The 27,024-nt window shown below is 42.8% G+C and overlaps 3 protein-coding genes across 3 annotated transcripts in view; 2 read left to right on the plus strand and 1 right to left on the minus strand.

Moving 5' to 3' along the window:
- LOC131682644 (UDP-glycosyltransferase UGT5-like) overlaps positions 1-7,354 on the plus strand; it is a 54,632-nt gene extending 47,278 nt beyond the window's left edge. The window contains exons 4-5 of the mRNA XM_058964295.1: positions 6,639-6,745; positions 6,814-7,354. Of these exons, the coding sequence (XP_058820278.1) occupies positions 6,639-6,745; positions 6,814-7,209 (503 nt within the window). The 3' untranslated portion in view covers positions 7,210-7,354. The remainder of the gene's footprint in view (positions 1-6,638; positions 6,746-6,813) is intronic.
- LOC131682642 (sterol carrier protein 2-like) lies at positions 7,343-26,173 on the minus strand. Its single transcript, XM_058964293.1, has 5 exons — positions 25,868-26,173; positions 9,224-9,738; positions 8,466-8,682; positions 7,740-8,406; positions 7,343-7,678 (listed from the first exon to the last, which is right to left on the minus strand). Exons 1-5 carry the CDS (start codon positions 25,910-25,912, stop codon positions 7,488-7,490), a joined length of 1,635 nt encoding a protein of 544 aa, XP_058820276.1. The 5' UTR covers positions 25,913-26,173; the 3' UTR covers positions 7,343-7,487.
- The window catches only part of LOC131682643 (UDP-glycosyltransferase UGT5-like), an 82,284-nt gene continuing 80,461 nt past the window's right edge, over positions 25,202-27,024 (plus strand). Inside the window, exon 1 of the mRNA XM_058964294.1 lies at positions 25,202-25,568. The gene's annotated coding sequence lies outside the window, so the exon portion shown is untranslated. The remainder of the gene's footprint in view (positions 25,569-27,024) is intronic.

The following is a 27,024-nucleotide window of genomic DNA, read 5'->3' on the forward strand; positions in this document are numbered from 1 at the left end:
AGTGATAGACGAAGAGTTCTTATCAGGTTCAGAGTTTTCGATAATCGGTTCCGAATTGGTTGGCGATAGATGGACTGTTGGCGTGGATGGTTCTGTACGTGGTTTAATGTGAACCAAGCTTCTGCGATACTCCTTACCGTTGACATTGACTGTATAGCTACGGTCGGTAATCCGGTTTGAAATTTTTCCGGGAGTCCACAGTTTCGAAGTCTCTGGCGTTAATTGCACAAACACTGGTGAACCGGTGTTTAGTTCAGGTAGGTTCCGCGTTTTCTTATCGTATTGGTATTTTATTTTTCTCCTATTCTCTTCGATACTTTCAGGAACATTTTTCACTGCTCTGGAACATAAATGGGCAGCTGAACTTGGAATCCCACATCGAATAGATCGGGAAAATAAACGAGCTGAAGGACTGGAACCAATTTTATTAGGAATGTTCCTCCAATGCAAAAGAGCGTACCAGAAATCAGTTCCGGTTTCGATGGCCTTCGACAGCAAGCGTTTAGCGATCTTTACCGCAGCTTCTGATTTACCGTTTGCTTGCTGGTGATTTGGTGCTGAGGTCACAAGTTCGAAGTCCCAATCTTTAGCAAACTTTACCATGTGCCGATTTACGAAATTTGTTGCGTTGTCCGTTAACACTCGTTGGGGTGCACCGTGCCTGGCGAAATTTTGCTGACATGCCGATATAACAGAATGCGGAGTAAGATCCTTCAAGATGTTTATTTCGAAGAAGTCTGAGTAATGGTCTACAGTGACTAAGAAGTTCCTCTTGCGTCCCTCGTAATCGGCGAAGAAAACGTCCATCGAAACTAGCTGGAAAGGATGAATTGGGATGCTGTGACTTAGCATTGGTGGATTTGGCTGCGACGCGGCAAATTTTGCGCAAACGTTACAACTCTTTACCACGTCTTTTATTTCCGAGCTCATGCCTGGCCAGAACAGATTCGCTCGAGCCAGCTTCAAAGTTGCTTCGATACCATTATGACTTACGTGACAGCAATTAATAAGTTTACGGCGAAGACTATGAGGTACTAGTATTAGATCGCCACGAAAGATGATGCCATTTTGGGTTGATAGTTCGTCATGATAGTTGAAATACACTTTAACGTTGTCAGGAGCACGATCAGCTGAAATTGGCCAACCACTTTGTATATATTTAATTATTTGTTGCATCGACTGATCTTTTTCTGTTTCCTCCATTATTTCACTCAAGCGGCTATCCGAAATGCTTAAAAAATTGCTCTGTTCCACCTTTTCAATTTCCTTGAGCAATTTGTAGATGCACAACTTTTTGTAATTATCTGTTGACTGCTCATCGTTGACTGGTGCTCGGGATAAGGCATCAGCTACTACATTTTCTTTCCCGGTGACAAACTCGATTGATAGGTTGTAGCGTTGGAGATTAAGCAGCATGTGTTGCAATCTTCGCGGTGCGGATAATAATGGCTTGTTGAAAATATTGAGCAAAGGTTTGTGATCGGTTTTAACCGTTGCTTTTGGGTTGCCAACGATAATTTGATCAAAGCGGATGCATGCAAACAAAATTGCTAGCAGCTCTTTCTCAATTTGTGCGTAGTTACGTTCTGTAGCAGTAAGAGTGCGAGACGCATATGCTATAACTCCGTCTTTCTGGTATACGGCGGCACCCAGCCCGAAGCAGCTGGCGTCACATTCTATGGTGATCGGCTGGTTTACGTCGTAATATCGAAGCGTTCCAATATCCGAGACCAGAGTTTTCACTCGGTTGAACTCCTCTGCTTCTAATTTTGTCCATTGCCAAGGCTGCGACTTGATAATAAGTTTCCGAAGGTTCGTCATATTCGCGCTGAGATTAGGTATAAACCTGCTGAGGTAATTAACCATCCCGATAAAGCGATGAACCTCCTTCCGGTTCGATGGTATGGGATAGTGGCGAATCGTTGAAATTTTGCTGCTGTCTGGTTGAAGTCCTTTATCTGTTAACATATGACCGTAAAACTTTACGGTTGTTTGGCATAGCTTCAGCTTGTCTCGGTTAAGCTTAACGTTGTGTTCTGCTAATCTGCAGAAAAGTTTTTCGAGGCTGTCATTATGATTGGCGAAAGCTTCATCTATTGTATTCCCAGTACCATAAACGAGTATGTCATCAGCGATGCATTCAACTCCTTCCAAATCTTGGATGACTTATTGAAGTTTCATTTGGAATAACTCGGGTGCAGGGGCTATGCCAAAGGGCAGTCGCAACCAGCGATATCGTCCAAAAGGCGTCCAGAACGTGGTTAGTTTGCTGCTTTTTTCGTCCAACATGACATGCCAAAATCCCTTTTTGGCATCAACGATTGTAAATATTTTTGCCTTGCCTAGTTCTGGAAGGATCTCATCAATCGTAACGAACTGCAGATTGGGTCTTTTCAGGGCTTTGTTCAAGGGAACTGGATCCAAGCAAATACGAATGTTCTGCTTGTATGGGTCCGCACGCTGTACAATGAGAATGTTGCTTACCCAGTCCGTGTGTGTCGTCTCCTTGGTTATTATTCCTTCTCGTTCTAGATTCTCCAGCTCTTGTTTTAGCTTACTGCGTAAGGCTATTGGAACTCGACGCGGTGGTTGAATCAACGGGCGAATTGAATGATCAACCTCCAATGATACTGCGCCTTCGAGTCGACCGTATCCAGTGAACAAATCTTTGTGCTTATCCACGATTTTTTGCGCGTTGACACGGTAAACGTTTTGCAATTTCGTGGAGGACGATGCTGGATTAGGTCCGTCGAACGTTACCGTTTTGCAAAAACGTATGAATCCTAGCACTCTCGAAGCCTTCGCTGACAACAAAGGGCAGTGATTACCTTCTACTACCTGAAGCACGAGACCAAATCTACGGCCTTTACGACGACATGGTACTTTCACTTGACCTAGAACCTTTATGGGATTGCCACCAAAACTTTGCAGCCGGAACTTAGATGGCAATAGTACTGGATTTTCCTTCTTCAACTGCTTCGTTAGATAGTTATGGCCTACGAGGCTAGTGTTTGCACCGGTATCCAGTTCGCACATGATTTTGTTCCACTTTTTGTTGAATTTCAATTCCAACTCAGCAGAAACACTTCCGCCACGGTCAGAGTCGTCTAAAATTTTTCCGATCTCGAATTCCTCCTCGCTGTCTTCTGATGAAGCATCATCGTGAGAAGTATATTCCTCCGACTCGCTGCTTTCATCTTTAATCTCCTTTATACGTTTGGAGCTCTTTCTGTAGGATTTGCGTTTGGCCTTGCAGACTTTTTCGAAGTGATTTCTTCCTTTATAACGATTGCACCTTTTACCAAGGGCCGGGCAGGTGCCCTTAGTAAATTCGTGTTGGTCGCCACAGAATTTGCATCGGGTTAACCTTGACTGAAATTTACCTGTGCTCACTTTTTTTACCTTTTTAGTTTCCGTTGACTGCATAGCAAGCTCTTGACAGCGTTTGGTAGTGATTTCTTCCGCTCGACACATATCGATAGCTTTGTCGAGAGTTATATCTGTTATGGCCAACATCTTGGAACGAATCTGCGGCCATTTGTTGGCAGTGACGATTTTGTAAGTGATGAGCTCCTCCTTCAGGTCTCCTAGCTTAGCAATATGGGCCAGAGTCTTCAGGCGAGTCGCGAAGTCGTCGGCGGACTCATGAGAGAGCTGATTTGCAGTAAAAAACTCCAGTCGATCAAGAATGACATTGCGTTTTGGAATTACTTTATCCCGAATGGCACGCAACGCTTCGTCCGGGGTTGCACGTTGAGCTTCCGTTAGCTCGAAATTGTAAAAATTTTTCCTGGCCTGCTCCCCGATCACCGATAACAGAAAACTGACTTTTTGTTGATTATCGGTGTCAGGCCATGTTTCCATATTCGTTGCTCTCACGTAGTTGGCCCAGCTCTTTTCGAAGAAGTCCAAGTTTTCTTCCATGTTGCCTTCCAACAAGAGTGGCGATGGCAGCGGCACCTGCGGCAGCTGCTGGGGCGTAGCCGGAACATGGGCCACGGCTTGTGCGGCAGACCGTGCGTTGGATGATTGGATGCCTTGCAGTAATTGAGACATCAGTTGTGCTTGATGTTCCATAAACATCTTAAATTGATTAGGATCCATTTCATGAGGATTTTCACTACAGCGAATCAGCACACAAAAAATCAAAATGGCGGTTCACTAAACCGATTTTCAATCCGGTTTTAATCACACGTTTTTCACGATATTATTCCAATGACGTTGAAAAAAAAACACTTTAGAAGTCCACGGAAACTTCTGACACCATGTTTTAGTGTCAATGATATACGCGATTATATAGTTCACTTGAGCTTTATTATGCGCGATCTTAACTATGGCGCGTACTTCTTGAAACTGAACGGAAGTGTGTTAATGCATCTGCTAAGGCAGTGATGCCTGATCAAGTCATGAGGGGTGTACATAATAGAACACACATGATAACCAATTTTTAAAATTCCGAAAGCAAAAGCAGTTCCCTTACTCAGTAAACTGACCTGTCCATCAGGCGCAACCAAAATATGGGACCAAATCCCAGTTTCCTCCCCCGTAATTTTGATCTCAGCTTCGAACATTGTACTGAAGAGAATATTATGATTCGACGCGAATGCCTTGAATGTGATTTCACCGTTCTGGGGCTTCCTTTCGTTGAGGACTTGGGCTCCTTGATTTTTCAATTCATTGTAAGTCTTAACATCTATTATGTTCGCTGGAGATCCCGAGTCGATGATCATCTTCGTTGTCACTCCTTCAATGTCCATCTCGAGTATTTCGCTGAGTTCCTCAGATGCCTTCACGAAAAATATGCATTTTTCTGTTCCCTTTTCGTCAGCCATTATCGCGTGAATTTTCTTGGCCTTGTCTCTTGCCAAATGCCCCGGTTTGTTACAATTGTAACACTTTCTGGAGCTCTCTGTAAATCTGGAAATGGAGGAGCATTTACCTACAACTTTCTGTATCAAACTGTTATCTCCATAAGACGTGGAGGGTAATCTCTCGTTTGTTTGTGAACCTCTTCTAGTGTTTTGCCTAGCGATACCACTTCAGACAAAGTCATCTTGGTTGTCAATAGCTTTTTCCTAAGCTCGGTCGAACTGCAGCCTTCAATAATTTGATCCACTATCGTATCGTCCACATCGGTGAAAATGCAGCGGTTTGCTTGCTCGCGTAATCGGAATACAAATTCTTCGAATGACTCTTGATTGTTTTGCCGCATGGATCTCAGAAGATGACGTTCAAATCTTTTTCTGAGTTGTGGGGCAAAATATTCATCAAGCGAGAGAATAGCGGACTCGTATTTCAAAACAATCACTTCCTCCAATAATTCTCCCTTCTCATCAACCGTGTTTTGTACTTCCCACTTCGCGACCTTGTTATAATATGATTGAAGATCGATGCCTCCCAGAACTAACAATAAGTTGAATTTCTCGTCGTCCACTTCTTCTTGCGTACAAAAATCGGTCCAAAGCTCTTTTCCACCTTATCCAGTCATTCCTAGGATCTGTGCCCACCTTGAATGGTGGCATCGCTGCCGCATCTATAACCAAAACAGAGAAGCAATGTCTTCCTTATCATCTTTTCATTCTGCATAAAATACTATTAATTTGGTTAAATTTAAATTAATTTTCACCGTGTATCGATTTTGTTGGCTATTTTCGGCAAATTTGAGACTAAGAGAAACGAAAGCAATGAAATTGAAAGACGGATAGGTATTCTAGAGCGCCGACGCCGGCTAGCATAAGTGTGCAGCAGCAAATATACACATATACTAACAGACATTTTCTGATCTCGACGACCTGAGTCGAATGGTATATGACATACGACCCTACGGGCCGGAATTAACTTGACGGTCATAACCAGAGTGATTGCATAACCCGCAATTTGGTTTACTGGAATTCCTGTGCGTCATCGAACTTCTTAGATTGCATTGCATTGATCTTAATATACTACCTTCACTTTTTGCAGCTTTCGAGCAAGGAGGTTAACTTTCGCAGGATCTATCATTTCCAGTCCCATTCTGGAAGAAAACTGGCATTGACCCGCACTTCTCATTCGACTGTCCGGTCCGAGACACTATTACGAGCCACCTCAAACATGGGAAACATGCACTGCCCATATAAGCATAAGAGTTCCATATGGATTTTTGTCGAAAATGAGGTATTTGTTGGATTGTATTCTGTATCACCACTGAATCATAATGCACAAATAAGATTACCAGGTTTGTTCAGAAAATATCGAAAAAAATACCACAACATGGTTGTCCCATCCATAAGGCTCAATGAAAATGTAAATCTTGAACAGCGTTTTTCTCGGCTTACTGTTTTTCAATATGGGACTCTTATGCATATATGGGCAGTGCATTCTTCGGTTATCTCTTCTCTGCTAACATATGGCCAAAGATCCCACCAGTGTTCGTTAAACAATCGTCACTAAGGTTGCTCTTTTCGCAGTTAGCACTGCAGGTGGAATCTGTTGTATCGTTGGAGGGTATCTTGAATACAAAACAACACATTTTCAGTTATTTTTATGATTTTTGAAGCAATGCGAAAATACAAAAAACAAAAAACCGTTGTTTTATTTTTTATCGATCAACTCTCCGTGCAGCCACCAATTTTATTTTTTATTCTAATTTTCTTTTTCAGGTCATCCAAAGGTTCGTGTCTTCATGAGCCACGGTGGATTGCTGGGAAGTTCTGAAACTGCTTATTGTGGCGTCCCAGTGGTAGCAACGCCAATGTATGGCGATCAAGTAAGTAACTTCAGCAGCATCTTGCTCATACAGTTCCACTAACAAATGTTTTATTCCGTCTCTCGTAGTACAATAACGCAGCCGCCTTGGAACACCGCGGAATGGGTGTCGTTTTACCGTATGAGCAAATCACCCGGGATTCGGTGTACGAAGCATTGAAGAAAGCTCTCGATCCGGTCACGATGGAAAATGCCAAACGGGTTTCATTCTCGTATCGGAACCGACCCCAGAGTGCTGTGGAAACGGCAGTCTGGTGGTGCGAGCATGTTGTTGCTACCGGTGGACTTCCGTTGGCCAAATCTCACTCAACGGAACTGCCATGGTGGTCATACTACTCGGTGGATGTGCAGATTGCGATTTGGACTTTCCTGTTTGTTTACCACGCCATAGAAGTGTGGATATTCAGACGAGTTTGCTGCCGAGGAGTATCCGCCTTTAGTGATGGAAAGGTAAAGACCAATTAAGTGACTATTGTAGAATGGTTAGACTAGAACTGAGGCTGTTGTACATTCATAAAACATATCCGTACTAGGTGAACTTTTAGTGAGAAACAATATTGGACTAGTTAGAAAATGACATACGAAATAAAGAATAATCTTTTGGAATCAACTATCACCAGTTATGTATTTTTTCACAATAAAAATATCTAAACAGGTTAATGTATTGTACATTTTAAAAATGCCGCGACGGAACCAAATTATATTTGTCAAAATACCGTTATTGTATGATTGTGTGCTACACTTTACAGCTTCGATCGAAGTTCCTCGATGCGCGAATTTGCACTCTTCTGCAAATCAACAAGCTTCATGGCCAGTCCCATGTTACCCTGTACCTTAACCTTGCCCTGGAAGAATGCCTTCTGTGGGTTCAATTTGCCAGAAATCAGGTCAACAACGTCAATGTCGTTAATGATGAATGTTACGTCGGGTTTCTCTGCAAACGAAACAAAATTAATCAGACCATCAGTCGATATGTTCCATGTGGACAAACTTACCCGTTCCCTTGTACGTAACGGAACCCTTTCCAGTCTTAGCGTTAATAACCCAGTATCCCTCGGCACCATCCGGACCGTTGGTTACCTTGAATCCGTAGATTCCTCGTACTTTCTCGATCAGTTTGTCCTTGTCGTCTGCCATGGCTTCTTCCAGCAGTTTCATGTAGGGAGCCACCAGAAAACCTTCGGGTGTATCTTTGAGTTTTCCACCGGCCGTCAAATTAGTTTTAATCGGATTTCGGGTATATGGGAAACCCAATCGATACAGAGCCACTACTGCCGCACCTCCCAGACCAATGTTGTGCTGAAGTGCCAGTTTAGCTCCCTTGACCTGCCGCTTATCGGCTTCGCCTCGCAATTGCCAGCAAAGTTCTGAACACTGAGCCAGCCCCGTAGCACCAAGTGGATGACCCTTGGAAATCAAACCGCCGCTGGGATTGACAACGACCCGTCCCCCGTACGTGTTGTCACCTCGATCGATGAACTCGGCAGCTTTACCAGGCTGGCAAAGTCCCAGTGCCTCATAGGTGATCAATTCGTTTGCGGAGAAGCAATCGTGAAGTTCTACCACATCCACGTCCTGTGGTTTGTAGTTGGTCTTGCTAAAGACCTTCTCAGCAGCGTTACGAGTCATGTCGTAGCCAACAATTTTCATTGCGCTGCCTTCCTGTAATGACAAAATAGGGTTTAGCATTCCTAACTACTAGATTTTCTCACAAAACTCACGCTAAAAGATGACGGTAAATCGGTGGACATTTCCATTGCAATGATTTCTACGGCCTGCGCTTCCAATCCATGTCGTTTAACGAAGTTCTCCGATGCTACAATGCAACATGCAGCCCCATCGCTGGTTGGGCAACACTGCAACTTGGTAAGGAACTCGTGTACATTCGATGACTTGACAATCTGCTCGAACGAGTACTCGTCCTGGAACTGCGAGTAGCTGCAAGTAATAATATATTAGCCAAAATGTAGGCAATCATGTTGGTATACAACCGAGAATGTAGAAATGGAAAATAACTTCTAGATTGCTGCAACACAGTCGCTTTGAGCTAGCTGAAAACTTGTTTACGGAAATTGAAAGTACGACTTCGTAAATAAAATTGTATCTACTTTTACATTACGTTAGCTTGATGTCTGATGCGTATTCTTCAATCCATAAGAAAAATGTAAGTTTCATTTTAAACGCACAGCTTTCAGTGCCCTTGTTATTATTGCGAATAGTTCTATACCTATCTTAATTTTTTTACTTTGGATAATTATTATTGTTTAAAAGATTACTGTGATTTCATGAAATTACGCGATTTTGTACGATAATTGAGAAAATTTTTAAAATGGTGAAAAATACGATTTTGAAAAAGAATTGATTGCAAAAGAATTTTATACTTACAGATTCGATTAACTCTTTGCTTAATAGATCTGGTCTTATACTAAATGGCTTTATGCTAAATAGGATACGTTTCTTTAGACATAGCTAGACTTACGGATTATTGATGGAATGTTTGTGGTTTTTGTACGCGATTTTGGCAAAGTGCTCTGGCTTCGTACCATACTTCTTCATGTGTTCCAGGCCAGCATTGCCAAACAGTTGAGCAGAAATCGGTGCTCCCGTGATGTCGTGCTTTTCGGCCATAGCCGTGACGAGCAACTCAACCGGATTAGTTCGATCCATATACTTGGACGTTAACGAGCCACGTTCCATCTTTTCGAATCCAAGAGCCAGAACGCAATCATTATTGCCGGTTTCGATCAGCTGCTTAGCCAACAGTAAGGCTGTCGAACCAGTCGAGCAGTTGTTGTTCACGTTGTACACCGGTATACCGGTGAATCCGATTTCGTACAGGGCTCGCTGGCCACAAGTCGAGTCACCGTACACGTAGCCAACGGTGGCCTGTTGAACTTCCTCGTACTTTATGCGGGCATCCTTCAGAGCCTTCGTCACGGCTTCCTTGGCCATCTGCGGGTAGTCAAAGTCCTCTCGGCGGCCAGGTTTCTCGAACTTTGTATGGGATAGAGAAGGAAATGATAAGATTAATTTAGAAAACATCAAATGGTGCTGAATTTAGGACCGGCGAGTACATTTCTACTATCGCAGCAGCGGTAACAGCGATATGCAGTCGTAATAACAAGCGAGATAAGACAAAAGTAACGAATCATTGCCGATAAAGCTATTTGAATGGATGAAAGTGCAAGCGTCTTATCTTTGCAAAATATAGCTAGGAGGTAGCTTGTTATATCTGAGCAGGGGGCATAGAAATGAAAATAATTCTAGCTTCAAAATAATTATTCCGTAGGTGTTTATCAAGTACGTCTACTGAACGAGGAAGCACTATTTTAATGATTGATGTCTTAAATCTTTATAATTAGATAAAACCCCTGCTGTGTCTCAGCCACAATAACACAGAAAGAGAGGCTAGGCTTTTATTTCAAACGCCATATTTAAGAACGATCAAACAGAGCAAATCTAATGCAAATATAGTGACGACTTTTCCAGTTTAATTATTGCAAGGTTCACACCAAGTTCGATATGCACGTCGAAAAGTCACGAATTTGAATCTCGAATTTACGTTTCTCCACGGTTGCATGTACAATGAGGCAGATGATTAATGGTTGTCTGGATGTTATACAACTCAGATTATAATCAAGCATGTCAGAATAATTGGACGCTAGATAAATTGGAGCAAAGCGAATTGTTCCCAAGTAACAATGGAAGTTTGATAGGACGCTACCAGTGCCACCTAGGTTTTATCAGTGGCTATAAAACTACCTTAAAACCTCAATCGTTACTAGGGTTGTTCAACAATGAAGATCTGGTGTGCAAAGAAACGAAACTATCATAACGAGATATCATCTGCTTCTTGGTTTGGCGGATGACATCGACATTATTAGAGTCGAACACAGAGCCGTGGAAGAAATGTGTTTATTGCAAAGGTGGTTGCGAATTGGACTGACTAAAAACTCCGATAAGACGAAGTACATGGTAGCTGATAGAGAACGAAGCAGAGTCCGAACGGTGCTGGCTACGAGGTGGAGACGGATCTGATACGGTAAGACGATTTCGATGAGTTCATATATCTTGGTATACTAGTGACATGTGATTACGATATTAGCCGCGATTTGAAAAGGCATGTTGCGGTTGCGGGTAGGACGGTTTGTGTAGTGAGCTGAAATACGTAGGACTGGTGGTATCCAACGGGGAAAACGATCGGAAATGGTGAAGTACGATGGGTAATGAACTAAAAAATAGACATCAGACGATAATAAAAACCCGGGCCTTGGTATCCAGTGGGGAAATTAAATAGATAAAATGTGTTGGGGTGATCAGCTGCCGTTGTGTGTGATTCTCGCTTTGCAGGCAAAGTACGATCACCGTCGCCAGTGGGATAATCATATGTTCTTTCTGGGATGTCGCCATACCCAGGGATAGCATAAGGGTTAGTGCATTGGGCCGGAGTCTCAAAGGTTGCGAGTTCGAGTCTCGCCTCTGGGGGGAATTTTTTCACATGATTGCTTAGCTTCACTCACCATTTCCGATCGTTTTTCCCCGTTGGATACCACCAGTCCTAAATAGGGCATTGGCACTTAAGTCAAAAGACAAAAAAATTGAATTATTAGTGAAATACGTAGTCTACGGATATCCCCAAATTTTTCTCTATAAAAACCACTGATACTTCCTTTTGCTCTGTAACACCATGAACAGAGTGCCGAATCATTCAGAAAAATTCAGAAAACAAATTAACCTGATTTTCCAGTTTTTTTTCCAAGTCAAGCGGTATGTTATTTAAAGGGATTTTTCTAGGCTCGATTTCCAACGAACCAAGAAGGTGTAAGGCTGGATTTTCATAAACGATTAATTTATGCCTCCGGATGTATTACGTCTTTTGTATTTTTTTTTCGAAAGTTGTTCTATTGGAGCTGTAGAGCTAGGGTCTCGGCAGGGCTCCCTGTCGGAATCACTCACTACGATTGCAGATGAGACGGGAACCTACTGAAACACTGCTTAAGACCAATTACAGCGGGCCGTGCTTCTGAATGTGATATTCATTTCACGGTTCAGATATGTGCGGGCGTAGGACTTCATCGCAAAAGACTCGAGCGATTGCACGTTAACGTGCTCGATCGCGTGGGCTAGCGTATATGTAACTTCGTGTGTATAAATTTGATTTTCTAACCGTGTGTCCATTCGCATATTCGCATGTGTTCTTGGAAGATCGCGCGCGGACCCTGAATCTGAAACTTAATGTTCGGTGTACGTTTTAGATGCTAGAAAAGCGAATTCTTCTATATCCTAGAGCTACCGGTCATGTCACCAAGGAACGTGCTGTTTAGTGGCTATAAGCATCATTTTTTCAGCTGAAGGCATGAATCTCGGTAAGACCGAAGGTAGAGATTTCCGGATGTGACCGATGCATTATCACGCGAACATGGGCGTTCCCGCTTGAAACCGCGTTTATAAGTTTATTAGTGCTGAAACATTCACTTAATCATCGGGGCGTTTTCATGTCTGCGAAATCGCGAGTAAGATTCCCCATATCATTAGGGTTCCCGGTCATGTTCAAAGTTGGCGTTAGCAAATCATGCAGGGATAAGGCTCTGTCCAAAGACTCTTGGCCGGAGAACATCTACTTCCGTGAATTTGTGACCAATTCCAAAATCCAACGGCGTATCATCAGGATTGCTGCGGAGAAGAACCCATCTGGTGGTGGACAGTAGCGTCAAGCTATCCCGGATAAACTCGTCTGTCTAACTTCATGTTCCTCGGTGAGCGACCTCGGACTACCTGACGAATCGGTAACTTCTTCTGTGTCAGGTAAAGCCAAGAAGGGTATATGTCCTTCCGAAGTACTTAAAGATGTAAATTTAACTTACAGTCTGCTGATGAACACAACTCAATCGACTCTACCACTCCAGCGAACCTGTCAAAATGATAATTTCGATCGCATCGCATCTGTCCGCTCAGGAAAACATTTGAAGAATATATGTCCTTCCGAAGCTACACGTGATACTGCGCACCTTCAAGTATGCCTCCCATTGCAGTCAGCCGCTGGACACAACAGTTATGACGCAGTCATTCCCTCCGCATCGCAGCTTGTTCCCCGTCCGGACAACAGTACATCCTGCACTCTTCGCGCTATTTGCGGTGATGGTGATCATCAAGCCCGCAGTCCTGAAACTTCGTATGCAGCACGACACCTCTCACATGACACTGATGGTTTGCGGATTTACTATCAGAACGCGAGAGGGCTTAAGACGAAAATCGATGTCGTGTATTTAGCTGCTGTGGACAGTGACTACGATGTTTGCGTCTTCACCGAAACATGGCTTGATGCGTGGATAACATCAGTGCAGCTTTTCGGCTATGCTTACACCGCGCACGTGGAGGAGTTTTGATTGCTGTTTCCACCACATTTGCCTCATGTGAGATTGATGTAGGTAGTTTAATCAGTGTTGAGGCTGTTTGGGTTAGAATTACAACACCATCGAGGAACTTTTATATTGGTGCTGTCTATATTCCTCCTGAAAAGCGACTCGACTGCAATATCATGCAACTTCACATGGATGCTGTGAATAACGCTTCTTCACAAGCTGGCGTGGATGGCGTGATGATTGTCCTTGGTGATTTCCATCAGCCAGGGCTCATTTGGGTGCCGTCACGACACGGATACGCTTACCCAGGCCCGATCGCTTCGACAACCAACATCGCCAGTCGTTTGCTACTGGACGGATTTGCTTTCAACTAAGTCAAGTAAGCATGATTCCCAACCACCAGTCACGCTTTCTAGACCTCGTCTTTGTTAGTGAAACTATACCCTGTTCCACTTGACAATTTTCATCCCGCGCTTGAAATCTCAATTGGCACTATTCGCTCAGCTCAGTACGTAGAAACTCTTTCTGTCGACCGTCTCAACTTTCGCAAAACTGATTTTGTAAAGCTGCGCAGTTCTCTCTCGCAAATTGATTGGAGTGTACTGCATGCCCAAGTGAGGGTTAATGCTGCAGTTGCCCTCTACAAGCGACTACTACTGAGCTGTGTTGAGACCTCAGTGCCTTAATGTCAGCCTCCTAGCAAGCCGCCCTGGTCAAACAGCACTCTTCGAAACCTAAAACGTACTCGAGCACAGAGATGCCAGGTACTTTTTTCAAATGTCTGCAATAATAATTTTAAAAGTCTGGGAAGAACAAAAAATGTGAGACAAGCTAGTGTAACCAAAAGCCTTTATATTCAAAAATCTGCAAATACCTGCAACCAAACTAAAAAATCTGCAAATATCTGCAACCAAACGGAAAAATCTGCAAATATCTGCGTCATCGAAAAAATCTGCAGCTTAAATTAAAAGTCTGCGAATTTGCAGACTTGTCTGCAAATCTGGCATCTCTGCTCGAGCAAAAACCCTACGTGCGTACACAAATCGACGGAGTCCTCTTTCTAAGCGCATGTTCACTTTAGCCAGTAATGCGTATCGTTGTTACAACAAGCTTCTGTACAAACGCTATGTAAACCGCATCCAGAATAATCTACACGCCGAAACCCGAAGGGCTTTTGGTCATTTGTCAACACGAAGCGAAAAGAAACTGGACTTCCATCAAGGATGCTTTACGACGGCGAAGAAGCTACGACAACTGTGGCGAAATGTACGTTGTTTGCCAGATTCTTCTCGAGTGTTTTTTCGACTGACTCGCCAACCGCAATCGAACTCGAAGATGCCTCTCGTGACGTTCCTGCTTGTGCTGTTGATTTGGATGTGTTTACTGTCTCTGAACAAATGGTTATATCTGCAATCCGGAAAACCAAGTCATCTTATGCACCCGGCCTTCAACTGTAATGAAAAAATGTTCGGATTTACTTGTAACACCACTTGCATATATTTTTAACCTATCGCTTCAGCAGCAAATGTTTCCTGAGGATTGAAAATGCTCAGTAATGTTCCCGGTATTCAAGAAAGGTGACAAACGCAGCATAGCGAACTATCGCGGAATCACTTCGCTAGGAGTCGAATCTAAAGTGTTTGAATCAATTATCAACGAAGCGTTATTTTCTGCTTGTCGACACTACATCAGTACATCTCAGCACGGATTTTTCCCAGGACGTTCAGTCGAGATGAATCTCGTCTGCTTCACGTCTTTTTGCACGGAACAAATGTCTAAGAAATTGCAGGTGGATACTATTTACACTGATCTAAAGGCAGCTTTTGATAGAGTTAATCATGAGATACTGATAACAAAGCTTGATAAGCTAGGGTGTTCGACTAGATTCTGCCATTGGCTTGGATCCTACCTTGTACACCGTGAAGTCGTTCAAATTGGCGATATTGTTTCAGAATCCTTTTTCAACACTTCCGGAGTTCCTCAAGGTAGTACGCTAGGTCCACTACTTTTTCCACTGGTCGTGAACGATGCGGTTTTCGTTCTAAGGCGTGGAGGAAAGCTGTTTTTTGCCGACTTAAATTTTTTTCTTGTTATACGGAATGAAGCCGATTGCTGTGAGCTACAGCATCTTATTGACACCTTTTATAGCTGGTGTGTAAGAAACATGATGGTCCTTAGCGTTGCAAAATGTTTTGTCATCAGCTATTATCGAACGAGAAATATGCTTACCTTACCAACTATAACATCGCAGGAACTCAGCTACAACGCGTTGACCACGTGAAGGATCTAGGAGTCTTTCTCAGCGACCATCGACAAAGCCAATCGATTGCTGGGATTTATTTTCAAAATATCCAACGAATTACGGGATCCTCTATGTTTCAAGGCTCTTTATTGCTCATTGGTGCGCCCGCAGTTGGAATTTGCAAACGTCGTTTGGTGCCCTTATCAAGCTACGTGGAGCCTTAGGATCGAAGCAGTCCAGCGTAAATTCATACGATATGCGTTACGTGAATTACCGTGGAACGATCCATTAAACCTGCCACCGTACGAGGACCGTTTTTGTCTTTTAGGACTTAATACTTTAACACGCCGGAGACATGCAGCGCAAGCTACCTTCGTGTCAAAGATTCTGCTGGCTAAATATGATGATCAGGAGCTACTAGCGCAAATCAGCCTCTACGCGCCTACCCGTCCTCTTCGCCCTCGAGCCCTGCTGCATTCTGAAATGCGCAGCACTAACTACGCTACCAATAGTCCAATTTTCGGACTTCGTCATGAATTCTTCGCAGTTTTGTCGTCGTGTACTGTCACTAGTTTAATTATGTTTAGTTTATTTTAGTTTAGTTCATTTAGAAAAATTGTCAGTTGGACTTTTTATACAAATACAAATAAATGAATGCAGGAATTCCACGGCTTAACAAACCGTTCCATTTATTTTGCCATCCTTCCACATTATTGGTGGTCCTAGGAATCTTGTTCGATACATTTTCGAAAACTGACCACAAAGCGGGGAGAAACAGCAGTCATCAAGAAACTTTTTGGTTAGCTTCCTTCTTACCGAAAATACAATTTTTACTAATCCAAAAAATCGTCGAGAACCTTCGGACAACTTTTCTTCAATTCTTCGGGTGCCATTGGAATACCTGTTGGGGCAAGAAAGCCAAGGCAACAACTTGTTTGTAAATGAGTTCCATTCGGTGAGCTTCCGAATATTTTGTCTGATGACCAAGTTGTTTTAGTTTTCTGGTTTTTTGGTTTAGATGGTTTAGAATCATCCGTGAAGGGCAGCACCGGAAAAAACTCTTCTAGCAACGTTTATCACAGCTGTCTCAAAATCCAATGTTATGTAGAGTGCTATTTGGTATATAGATTCAAGAAATTGCTCTTGTTTTGAAAGAAGGAATCAACCCTTATGTTTGAGTGAACCGGGCAGACGAGTGGATCAAAACTTTCCTTGTAAAATTCTTTGGCCTACAGATCCAAGGATTTGTTCATGTTTGAAAGAAGCAATCAACCCCTAATTGTGGGAAAGAGCTGCTCATGTTTAAAAGAAGGAATCAATCCCTTAGTGTGTGTAAAACGGGCAAACGAGTGGATCACCAGTTTGATTGCGAGGGCTATTTGGTATACAAACTCAAAGAACTGCTCATATCAACCCCTATGTTTCAATGGATACCAATGGATCACAGGTTTGCTGAGGAGGGACCTCCGCTTCGGTTCCTCGACCTCGGTAATTTTGGCAAAACCGTGGTTAGCGTTCAGTTGACTAATGTGGCTACGCCACATCGATTTCTTGTGCCCTGTCCGACTTCGCTGCCGCTCTGTCGGCTTTAAACTAGCTATGATAAAAAATATTATACGCGAACTTTAACCCATATAGTCCAACGATTCCACATATTGTTTGGATGATACCCTGAATAGGTCGTTAGGCTCTTGAATGATAAGATGTTTATTAGGGGTGGCCCTTATGTTTGAGTAAACCGGGCAAACGAGAGGATCACAGCTTTGCTTATAATTCCGACGGGTGGATCAACGCCTCGTCCAACGGAACCTCAGCGGCTTTGCGCCGCTTCGGATCCATACTTCTGATATGCGGCCAAACCGCATCACACTAGCTCCGCTGCATAAGCTCACTTGTTATTGTTCAGTTTATCAAACTTTGTTTAAAAATTTCACATTTCCGCTCTCGGATTCGGTTTATTTAGGTTAAAATACACACTTTTGACAAAAAACCGCATTAAAATCGAACCTCTATCACTAAAGTCTCTAAACTAGACAATTACCATGAATGTGGTATTCGGGTTAATGACATTCGGGCGAGTGGTCCATTCGGGTTTATGGCATTCGGGTAAATGATCCATTCTGGTAAATGGTTTTCGGGCGAACGTCATTCGGGTAAATGACTTTCGGGTGAATGCCATTCGGGCGAATGTGATAAAACCGCTATTAGGGCCGAGGGACGTGACCGATTAGTGATCGCCCAAACACATGGGTTTATAGGTCCGCGCTTGAGACCGCGTTTTTGAATTTATAACTGCAAAAGCGTTCACTTAATCACCGGGGTGTTCTCATGTTTGCGAGTTTTCGGACGTAGTTGTGCGTGGACTAAGCTCAAGCGTTTGTATGTTAACGTGTTTGTCGCATCTGCTAGCGTGTAGAAAAGAATTTCCGGTCATGTCGCCAGGGAGCGTGTTGTCTAGTAAATATGAGCGTCATTTTTGATTGGTCCAACTGAAGGCATGAGGCTGGGCTGCTAGGACCGAGGGTATAGACTTTCGGATGTGATAAAATACATCATCGCGCGAGTGATGGGTTAATGTTTGATAAAGCATTGGTAACTGGAGTCTACTTTCTACTTCTGCCGCAGTCAGACGTACAATCGAGCCAAGTGAACAACAGGCCCCTCGATCTAGTGTGCATTGTCTCGAGAACAAAGGAAATATCGGATTATTCTTGACATCATAGGTAAAGTTGACGAAAAAGCTCTACTTCGACCCAACGCTGCGGTCGTTGACTTTAAATTTTGTTTAAAACGACCGAGTTTTAGTGAAGTGGAATACCTTCTGTAGGTAAAAATGCAACTTAGGCTTGCGGAAGTCTTGTACCTTCAGTATCATCATCTTCGCAATGTAGTGTTAATATCATTCAACACGTTAGCACAAGCCGAGCGTTTCGTTTTGAAGAACAACTTAAAACACGTGGTTGAAAGTGACAACGTTGGAATTAAGATTCCCGTACACATAGAGAATGATTATATAGATGTAAGGTTATATGACCTATCACCTCGTACCCCTCCTGAGCCAATTGCAAAATGCATGTCGCAATACGGAGAAATAGAATCCGTTACACCTGATACTTGGAGAAACTTCTTCCCGGGTACTCCTAACGGCGTTTTTGTAGTAAGGATGCGGGTTGAAAGGCCTATACCCTCCTACTTGACAATAAAACTCAAAACTCACGGAACTACAATTATGCAAACTACGCTATGCACCCATGAGCGGCAAGCTCCTACGTGCAAGTATTGTAATCAGACAGCTCATCATGGACAACCTTGCGCGGAAAATGCAGAGAAAAATGCATCTCAACCGATTGCCAACTCATCTACGGCAATCCAGCCTAAAACAGAGTTTTCAATACCAATGCCTGAACCACAAACAGTGGCCAAATTTGTGGCAGCTGTTCAGACCATAATGACAACCGCAAAAGAATCATCCAGCACCCCAAAAGCAACTGTAAGTAACATCGGCAACGAATGCAGTAACAATGACGACGGATTTACACTGATCAACAATAAGTGCAAGAAGCAAGGGAGAACATCTGATCCCTGACACCAAGCCAGCTTCGACCGGGAGGTGAAAAACAAGAGAGAATTAAATGACCCCCGCTCGCAATAAAAAGTTGCGCGCACGAGATCCAATTAAGTAATTCTTGTTTGTATTTTTATTTTTACATTATTGTAAACGTATAAAAGATCCACGGCTCCATTAAGCTACCGCTATGAGCCGTGTCAAATAAACGAATTAAAAAAAAGCATTGGTAAATGTATAGATTTTAAAACGTTCATTTAATTACCGGAATGTTTTAATGTTGGCTAAATTGCGGGCATAAGGATGTGCGAATGATTGCGTTTGTGACTAGTTTTATATCATCGTGAAGGCCACAAGCGCTTCTACGTTTGGAATGAGAGAGATTGTGAGTTTAAATGAGAAAATACTCAATTGTTAGCATGAATTTAATTTGGATTCGAGTGTGTATCTTTGTCGCGAGCGGTTGACTCTCGTAGAGCTCCCTTAGAGTCGGTTAATTTCTATCATTTTCGGCACAGTTTACTGCCTCTCGGTTATCGAAAGTGTGAATAACGGTGCAATTTTACGATTATACAGCGTGAAGTGGCTTATAAACGCATTTTCGGCATATTTTCGACTGACGCGAGTGGTGACAGTTTGTAAAAATCGGACTCCGGCAAATGAGAAAAAATATTTTCCCTGCATTACGGGCCGTCGATTCCCGATACAAGGACAATAAAAGTGCACAGAAAACATCTAGAAAAACAGTGTACATTATAAAATTAGTGAAAAATGGTTTTTCAGAGAAAAAAATTCGATCCGAAAAGTGAAAGAATACGGCACTAAGAAAAACTGGCATATTAAAATAATTGGCGTTTCACCAGAGACAAGCTATACCATCCGGTCGGTGCTCAGCTATTTTCGTCCGCGTCCCTTGTCACCTATTTTTATTGGGTGTTTCATCGGCGGTGCTATCTTTGAAAATGTTTTTTCCTCTTTTATTGCAAATGAGTAGAGCTTTTATTCTTTCATATTCGGGATTGCAGATATTTTTCGCATGTAAATTTTGGGTGTTCGTTGATGAGATGGCACTGTAAGGGAACACGTATCCGCCGGTCGGCCAACTTTTCTGTGGACTGAGCAAACTAATTTCTATGTTTGTTTAGGGTTTGTTTTACCAAAGGGGGAACTGATCCACAGAGCATTCAATGTGCATAGGGAAAACACATGGCCTTATTTGAGTGGAATGATGACTTCAATCATGTATAAGGTTTGAGAATTGACAATTCGCGAGAGGGGTCGGGGACCGGTTGGCAATTACCTTCAGTTATGTCAGTAAGATGAATAAGTGTTTTGCTGTTATGTTCATTGGTTAGCTTTCAATTCTATCTCATGCCTCTACGCGAGTCTAGGTCTATTGATGACGTCTGATCCTTAGACCGGCGAGAACTGGGTGCTGTCGGCCTTCTTCTGATAGTGGCAGAATGAGAGGGTGCGAACGGGTCTAGCCGAGATGACAATATTGTAACAATGAATAGTTGTTCGGAGGTCGGCTCCAATAGGACTTTGATTTGACTGGTATCGATGATCGCAGGCCAATACGTACTGGAAATTCGCCGCATCTGTTTTAATGAATCTAATTTCAAGTTCCGTTTTTGGTAACGAGCTCGTGCATCAGGTTAACGATCATCTGTATTTCCCTTCAATGTTCGATATAATCGTTCGTATACATGTATTTCACAAACAATCCGATATGCAAAATAGGAAATACTTTCGTTGATTTATAACATGTCTAGCTATCATAACTCTGTCTGTATAACGTGTTATCACTCGGTAGTTTGCAACCCAAAAATATATCGTAGAAATGGAATAGCGAAATTTGTCTAAATACTGTCGCAATAAATAGTGATCCGGCCAATTACGCAGATAGGATTAGCTTTTCTAGGCAATACTCCCACGGTCGGCTGTGTGGAGTTGAAATTGCTTTTATTTAAACAACATACGATACTCTCGGTAGCCGACTACCTAGAGTTTAAAAAGAACCAATAACTAAACAAGATCTTCTTTTTCGAGCGATCGTGTTCTCGAAAACTTACTAAACTACTACCTAATAAACTATGATTTACAGTTGCGTTGCGTTGTGACGCTCCTGTTTTCACACTACTTAATAAAGTTTATTATTAATAAAAGCCCTTCTTACTACAAAATCATTAAACATGTGCAATTCCGACTATCTACAAGAATAGTACTCGACACAAGAAAGAAAAATAAAAATTCGTCGTGTGATTGAAGAGTATTAAAAAATATAAGCAGTGCTCCTTAAAACCGGCTATTCGGAGTTCAAGTTGCTTATTTTGATAATCGTATTAATCAACAAATGACAAATTTCCCAAATTCTCGGCAGCCGGCTGCCCAGAGCAATTATTACATAATAACGCTATTGGCACACTTACTAACAACTCTCCCCTTCCCGTGATACATGTGGAGATGCAGAGGATTCCTCGGTCTCTAGTAGCAACATGTATCGGACTAACATTCCTTCCTTTCCCAGAAGATCTGCATTCGGACGTGGCCGGCGTCGGTATTGATCAGCATGCAGGGATCAATATACATTGTACAATGTGGCTGTTTCAATGAACATTTTGCTACCTAATTTGGTTCTGGTCAATAACGGAGTAGCAACTACGGGCGATCACAAATGCTACTACATTAACCCCTGCTCTTGCGGCTACTGTTGCCTTCGATGTAAATACTCAGACATATAAATACAGTGCTGATTTAATCGAAGATGTGTCGAACATGAAACATGAAATGCCACAATTCGTGAATCGATTACCGAAATAGCTGGTTCGCGATTTTCGTTCACGGAAACAAGTTCACCTCTAGCTCAATCCATCCCGCATCCCGTCATATACTCGATTGAAACAAGGGTGTAGGGTTGCTGGTTCTTCTGAGTCAAGTAATTCTACTAATCTTTGCTGACTCTTCTTTACTCGTGTCAAGAACACAGTGAGTGAGAAAGATATTGCTACTGTGGTCGCTGAATCACTTGGAACTAATGCTGCAATTGTGAAGAAACTCGTACCTGAATGGAAGGACGAGGCATTAATGCCGTTCATTTCATTCAAAGTAGGAATTGACACGAGGCTAAGAAAAACAGCACTATCTCCATCAACATGGCCGTTAGGACTCTGTTTCCGATAATTTCACGAGAAATTCGACATTTGGGAGCCCCCGCAACGCTGAATTTAGAATGACATTTAGTTTGAAATATTGTATTGCTAGCTTTGCATGTTGTTCGACTACTCGTTTGTTATATATCGTTATTGTATTGTTAAATTAATTTAAGTAACAATCTGTACGGCAGAATTCGCCAAAGACGAAGTAATAAATAAACAGTACTGTTTATCTTCTGTGCAGTAAGCAGAAGAGGAATTCCCGAGAGGCGGTAAGATGCAATCTGCTCGAACTTGTGGATAATGTAAGTCCTGAGGGGTGACAAGTCAAATGATCGGATGCGATCTATGCGATACGTGGTTCCATCCCGACTGCGTAGGAAAAACCTAGCACGACTTCGACTCTGACAAGAGCTGGAGGTGTAGTCGTTGTGCTGATGATGGGGCCACGGAGTTAGCCAGTTAGCACACTCATAAGTCTGGGGAGTATTGAGATATCTGACGTTTAAAATACGCACACTGAAATCTCGCATTTTTATACTACCGCTCTCCCCTCAGGCCCAGAAGCGGTTTGTTTGCCTTCCAATTCGCCCTGTAAAAGTTTTGTTTTCTTCCCAATTTAAACGTCAAAGCTGCACAATACCAACCCAGCTGGATAAGTCTATAGCGAGCAGTAAAGCGCGGAAGGAGATGCTGCTGAAACAACTCGAAGAGCAGCGCTCATTGCAGCTGAAGCTGCGTGCTGAGGAGGATGAGATTCGACGAAATCTCGACGACGCTGAAGAGGACGATGCTTTTCTCCAGCAAAGCAGTACGGTGAGTCGAAAAAATCCCGAAATCCCACGACCGCAGGTGTCTCAACAATTGGCAATTCCAGCCTCGGTCTCAGATGCAACACATGCAACATCGGAACTGCAACCAAAAGGTCCGACGTCAACATCTACACCGAACTGAAGGGTTTGTGCGACTCCCCTTCATGCAACTGTCCTACAGACAAACGCGCCAATTCAAGTGGCAGCTATTCCTTCAAACTAGGCAGGCTCCGGTTATGCAACAAACGTTCACCAGACGTCTGCATGTCCAACGTTCTATGGGGTGGTCAATCGCTGTTTGTCATGTCACAAGTGACACGAGTAAGCAGTTTTATCGGAAATTAGGGAATTCAATCTGGAATCACTTCGTTCGGAAATGCACCTATCGGCCGCAGCTTCACCAGGTAACCCGGTTTTGGTGCCCGGGCAGCAAAAATCTGTCCCACTCTTATCTTCGGAAATCACGAACCAACAAGCACTGTTGTTAGTTGCATCCGCGAGTTGGGCCAGCAAGCTCCTGTCTTTTTACCACAACCAGGACCAGGGAAATGCGACGACGGCAAATGCGAACGGATGGGTACCGCAACAGCCGTTAGAAAAATGTCAGCCAATACTGCACGGCGTAACGGTGTCGAACCAGACCGCCACCACTTGGGCGCATCTAGCGGCACAAGTAATGCCACGAGAATTACCAATCTTTTCCGGGGATCCACAGGACTGGCCGTTGTTTTCCAGTTCTTTCTACAACACCACGGTGACGTGCGGGTTCACATATGCCGAGAACCTGGCAAGACTTCAGCGTTGTTTAAAAGGTCGGTACCGGAAGAGCCGTTTGCTTATGCCAAAATCAGTGCCACACGTCATGGAAACCTTACGGAATATGTACGGAAGGCCGGAAGTATCAATCCACAGCCTGCTAAATGGACTGCGGAACGTGTCACCGCCGAGAACGGAGAATCTGCAGTCGATAATAACCTTCGGAATGGCGGTACGCGTACGGTTGACCACATGTACGTAGCGCAACTCGTGGATCATCTACGAAACCCGATATTGCTTCACGAACTGGTGGAGCAATTACCGTCGCAGATGAAGATGCAGTGGTCTTGGTACAAGCGGTCGCAGATGGATGTCAACCTGGCGACATTCGGAGATTTCATGACCGAACTAGTTAATACAGCGTCGAACGCGACTCCATTAGCGGACACTGCGAGTCAACAGTCGAGACCAAACAAAGCGGGACGGGATAAGCAAAAACTGTACGTACATGCAGAAACAGAAGGAAATCACACAGTGGCGACAAGTATTGTCGAGAAGACAAAGACCGAATTGCTCTGAAAATTTGATCAACCACCCTTCTCGAACAGCTACCCGCTTGCTTTGCGTAGGTTTCAGTCACTGGAGCAACGACTTGACAAAGATACGGATCTGCGAGGGCGAGTGATATAGCTGATCAAGGAGTATGAGATGAAACGGTATATGCACCAGATCACCCACGAGGAGCTTGAATCGTCAGATACTAACCGCGTATGGTATCTACCGCTGGGGGTAGTGCAGAATCCAAAGAAGCCGGAGAAAATTCGTCTTATCTGGGACTTTGTTTAACTTATAGTATCAAATGGTAGGGTGATCGTTGTGCTCAAACACGAGTATTTAGATATTTACAGACCATTTTTCACTATGCTATATTTCTCCTTAGTGGAGAAAACTATTTTTTCCATTAAGGAGAAAATTGTTTTTAAACCATCTTTGTGAAGAGCACAAAACCTATAACTAAATTAGTTATTGAATTTGCGTTTCCGCTTCGTCTTATCAGAAATCCAGTGTGTGGAACGATAATTACACCCGTTGTACTGAATAAGGTGATTTAATTTTATTCTATCATAAGCGATCCCCGATACAGAATAAAAGCAAACGTCAATCGTCGATTAAAACTGTATAAAAGACGAATCTGTTCCAATGAGGAACATCGATTATTGATATACTGCCTTTCTACGCATAACTGTCCCATGTATATACTGCCACTATGCACACATAATTATTCCACGTGATATGCGATTCCCTATACATATGGAGCAATTATGGGTAGAACATTGGATATGGGCGTAAAAAGCGTATACCCGCCGCTTAGGTTTGTCGCCTATATTCATCTTCAATATTTACCAACCAACCAATTAGATCCCCGATGAATGATCACAATGCAAATCATGTATAGATTGGTAGGTTGACTACCGCAAGCCGGTTCTTCTAGTTTGTTTTCTGTGTTTCACTCTCGCCTGTGTGAACGGAGGAATACCGATGAAAGGTCGTTTTATTCGATTACTGCTTGCTTCTTTATTTTTACCAGATTCGTGTATTGAACGCGAAGCCGTGGAATCGTTCATTACTCAGCTTATTGACTATATTGTGCGGTATTGACGAAATACAGTGTGGCATCCAAGTTGAGTGAAGGGAATGAATGCGTAGTACGTCATTATCAGTTTAACAAAACAGCAACAGTTCAAGCGGTGAAACTTAACCCAGTGTTCGAAAGTGCGATCGCTGGAAGTAGTGATGTACCGAGGATAGTGTTAGTGATCGTGATGAGTGACTGTTAATGGGTTAATGAGGCAGTAGAAATCTACTGCTCGTGATCTTTTGAGTTCAAAGTGCAGCTAATATTGCGAAGTGTTCAACACTCATCGTTATCCGGTAAGCTTATTTTATCATTATCACATATACTACTATGAGACTCACACAAAAATTGACATGACTAGAACTTTTAGTAGAACAACTTTTATGAAGTCGGTATCACAAAACATTGGTTCTGGATACACACAAACCTAAAACAGTTACGACAGCAAATTCCATACATCCAAATCTTTACTCGTTGCGTAGTGCTCATTACGCCTGTTATTACAACACCTGTATCTTGAATTACAAGTCATGCAGACCTCGGTACGCGACGAGAAGCATGTATATGAAACAAGAAAAAATGCAAAACCACTTACTTTAGTCATTCCGACCCCGACGACGTAGACCTTTGGCACTCCCATTCTGCCTGTTTTTTTTTTCTCTCCTTGGTCAACTTTCTCCGGGGATGCACCAAAGAACAACTTACTACACTATCCTTATCACTTTTTCGGTACAGAGAAAATAAGGCCACCACTTCAGTGTGCTGTACAGAGCAGTAATTATATTTGCAGATCGGAGCTGCTTGATTGGCTAAGCCGACGAGATCAAGGCACGAAATGAGTTAAAAACGCAAACTGCTCAGCGTAAAAAGCTCAACATTGCCTCACAGAGAATGAATGAAACACTACACAACAAAAACAAAAATATCGCAAAATCTAATGGCAAACTGTCATTCGTAAAACATCGAACGAAGGTGTGCCCAGCGAGTCTGCGATATACGCGGGCAGCATTTGTGCGTTCAAAATTGCTGTTGAGACTACCCGATTCGAAATTTACTACGGAATAGCTACTTCCCGGTCAAACCATTCGGAATCCTGAATGGAACCAGCATGGATTTCAGCTGAAAAGCAACAACCGATTCTGAAACCGATTAGGTCGGAATCGGTTGTTGCATTTGAGTTGGAAACCATACTGACTTCATTCAGAAATCCGAACCGGTTTAACTGGGTTTCATGGTAACATTTTTTTTTATTTTGAAGGTGTAACAATGTTCCACTTCTGATCGTTCGATCCGTTTCTAATTGATTTTCTACAAAAATGTAAACATGTTCTTGTTTGATAGTATTAGTCCTACTTCGCATTGGTTGTAACTATAACGACGCTGAATCCCTCTGGATAAAGACTCGACACGACAATCGTTTGTTTACCATTTATCTGTCAGTGTCATTCCAATCGAGCACGAGACCTGTCAATGGCCCTCGTTCCAGAAGGATTTGAAGCAATTTTCTTCGGATTAAGTGCTTCTGGATTGTTTACATATTTTTGGTTGCCAATACTAGCAAACCGTGTGTTCTGCTACACCTATATATACCCATTGATAGGATAAGAGATCGAAGAGGATGAATGGATCCCCGAATAGAAATATACAGAAACGAAACCATAATTTTCACAGTGCCAGTACAGTAATTTTACAATTATTTACAAGAAAGTCGCTACAATACAAAAACAATAACCTTCAACGTTTCTTTGGTAA

Source organism: Topomyia yanbarensis, chromosome 2, assembly GCF_030247195.1.
Source record: "Topomyia yanbarensis strain Yona2022 chromosome 2, ASM3024719v1, whole genome shotgun sequence".
NCBI classification, from domain to species: Eukaryota; Metazoa; Arthropoda; class Insecta; order Diptera; family Culicidae; genus Topomyia; species Topomyia yanbarensis.

Excerpts from the sequence above, each read along its gene's own strand:
- LOC131682642 (XM_058964293.1), bottom strand. The coding sequence starts at position 25,912 with ATGGGAGTGCCAAAGGTCTACGTCGTCGGGGTCGGAATGACTAAA. Across the intron at positions 9,739-25,867 it reads TCGGGGTCGGAATGACTAAA|TTCGAGAAACCTGGCCGCCG; the intron begins GTAAGTGGTTTT and ends TCCCATACAAAG. Across the intron at positions 8,407-8,465 it reads ATTTACCGTCATCTTTTAGC|GAAGGCAGCGCAATGAAAAT; the intron begins GTGAGTTTTGTG and ends TTGTCATTACAG.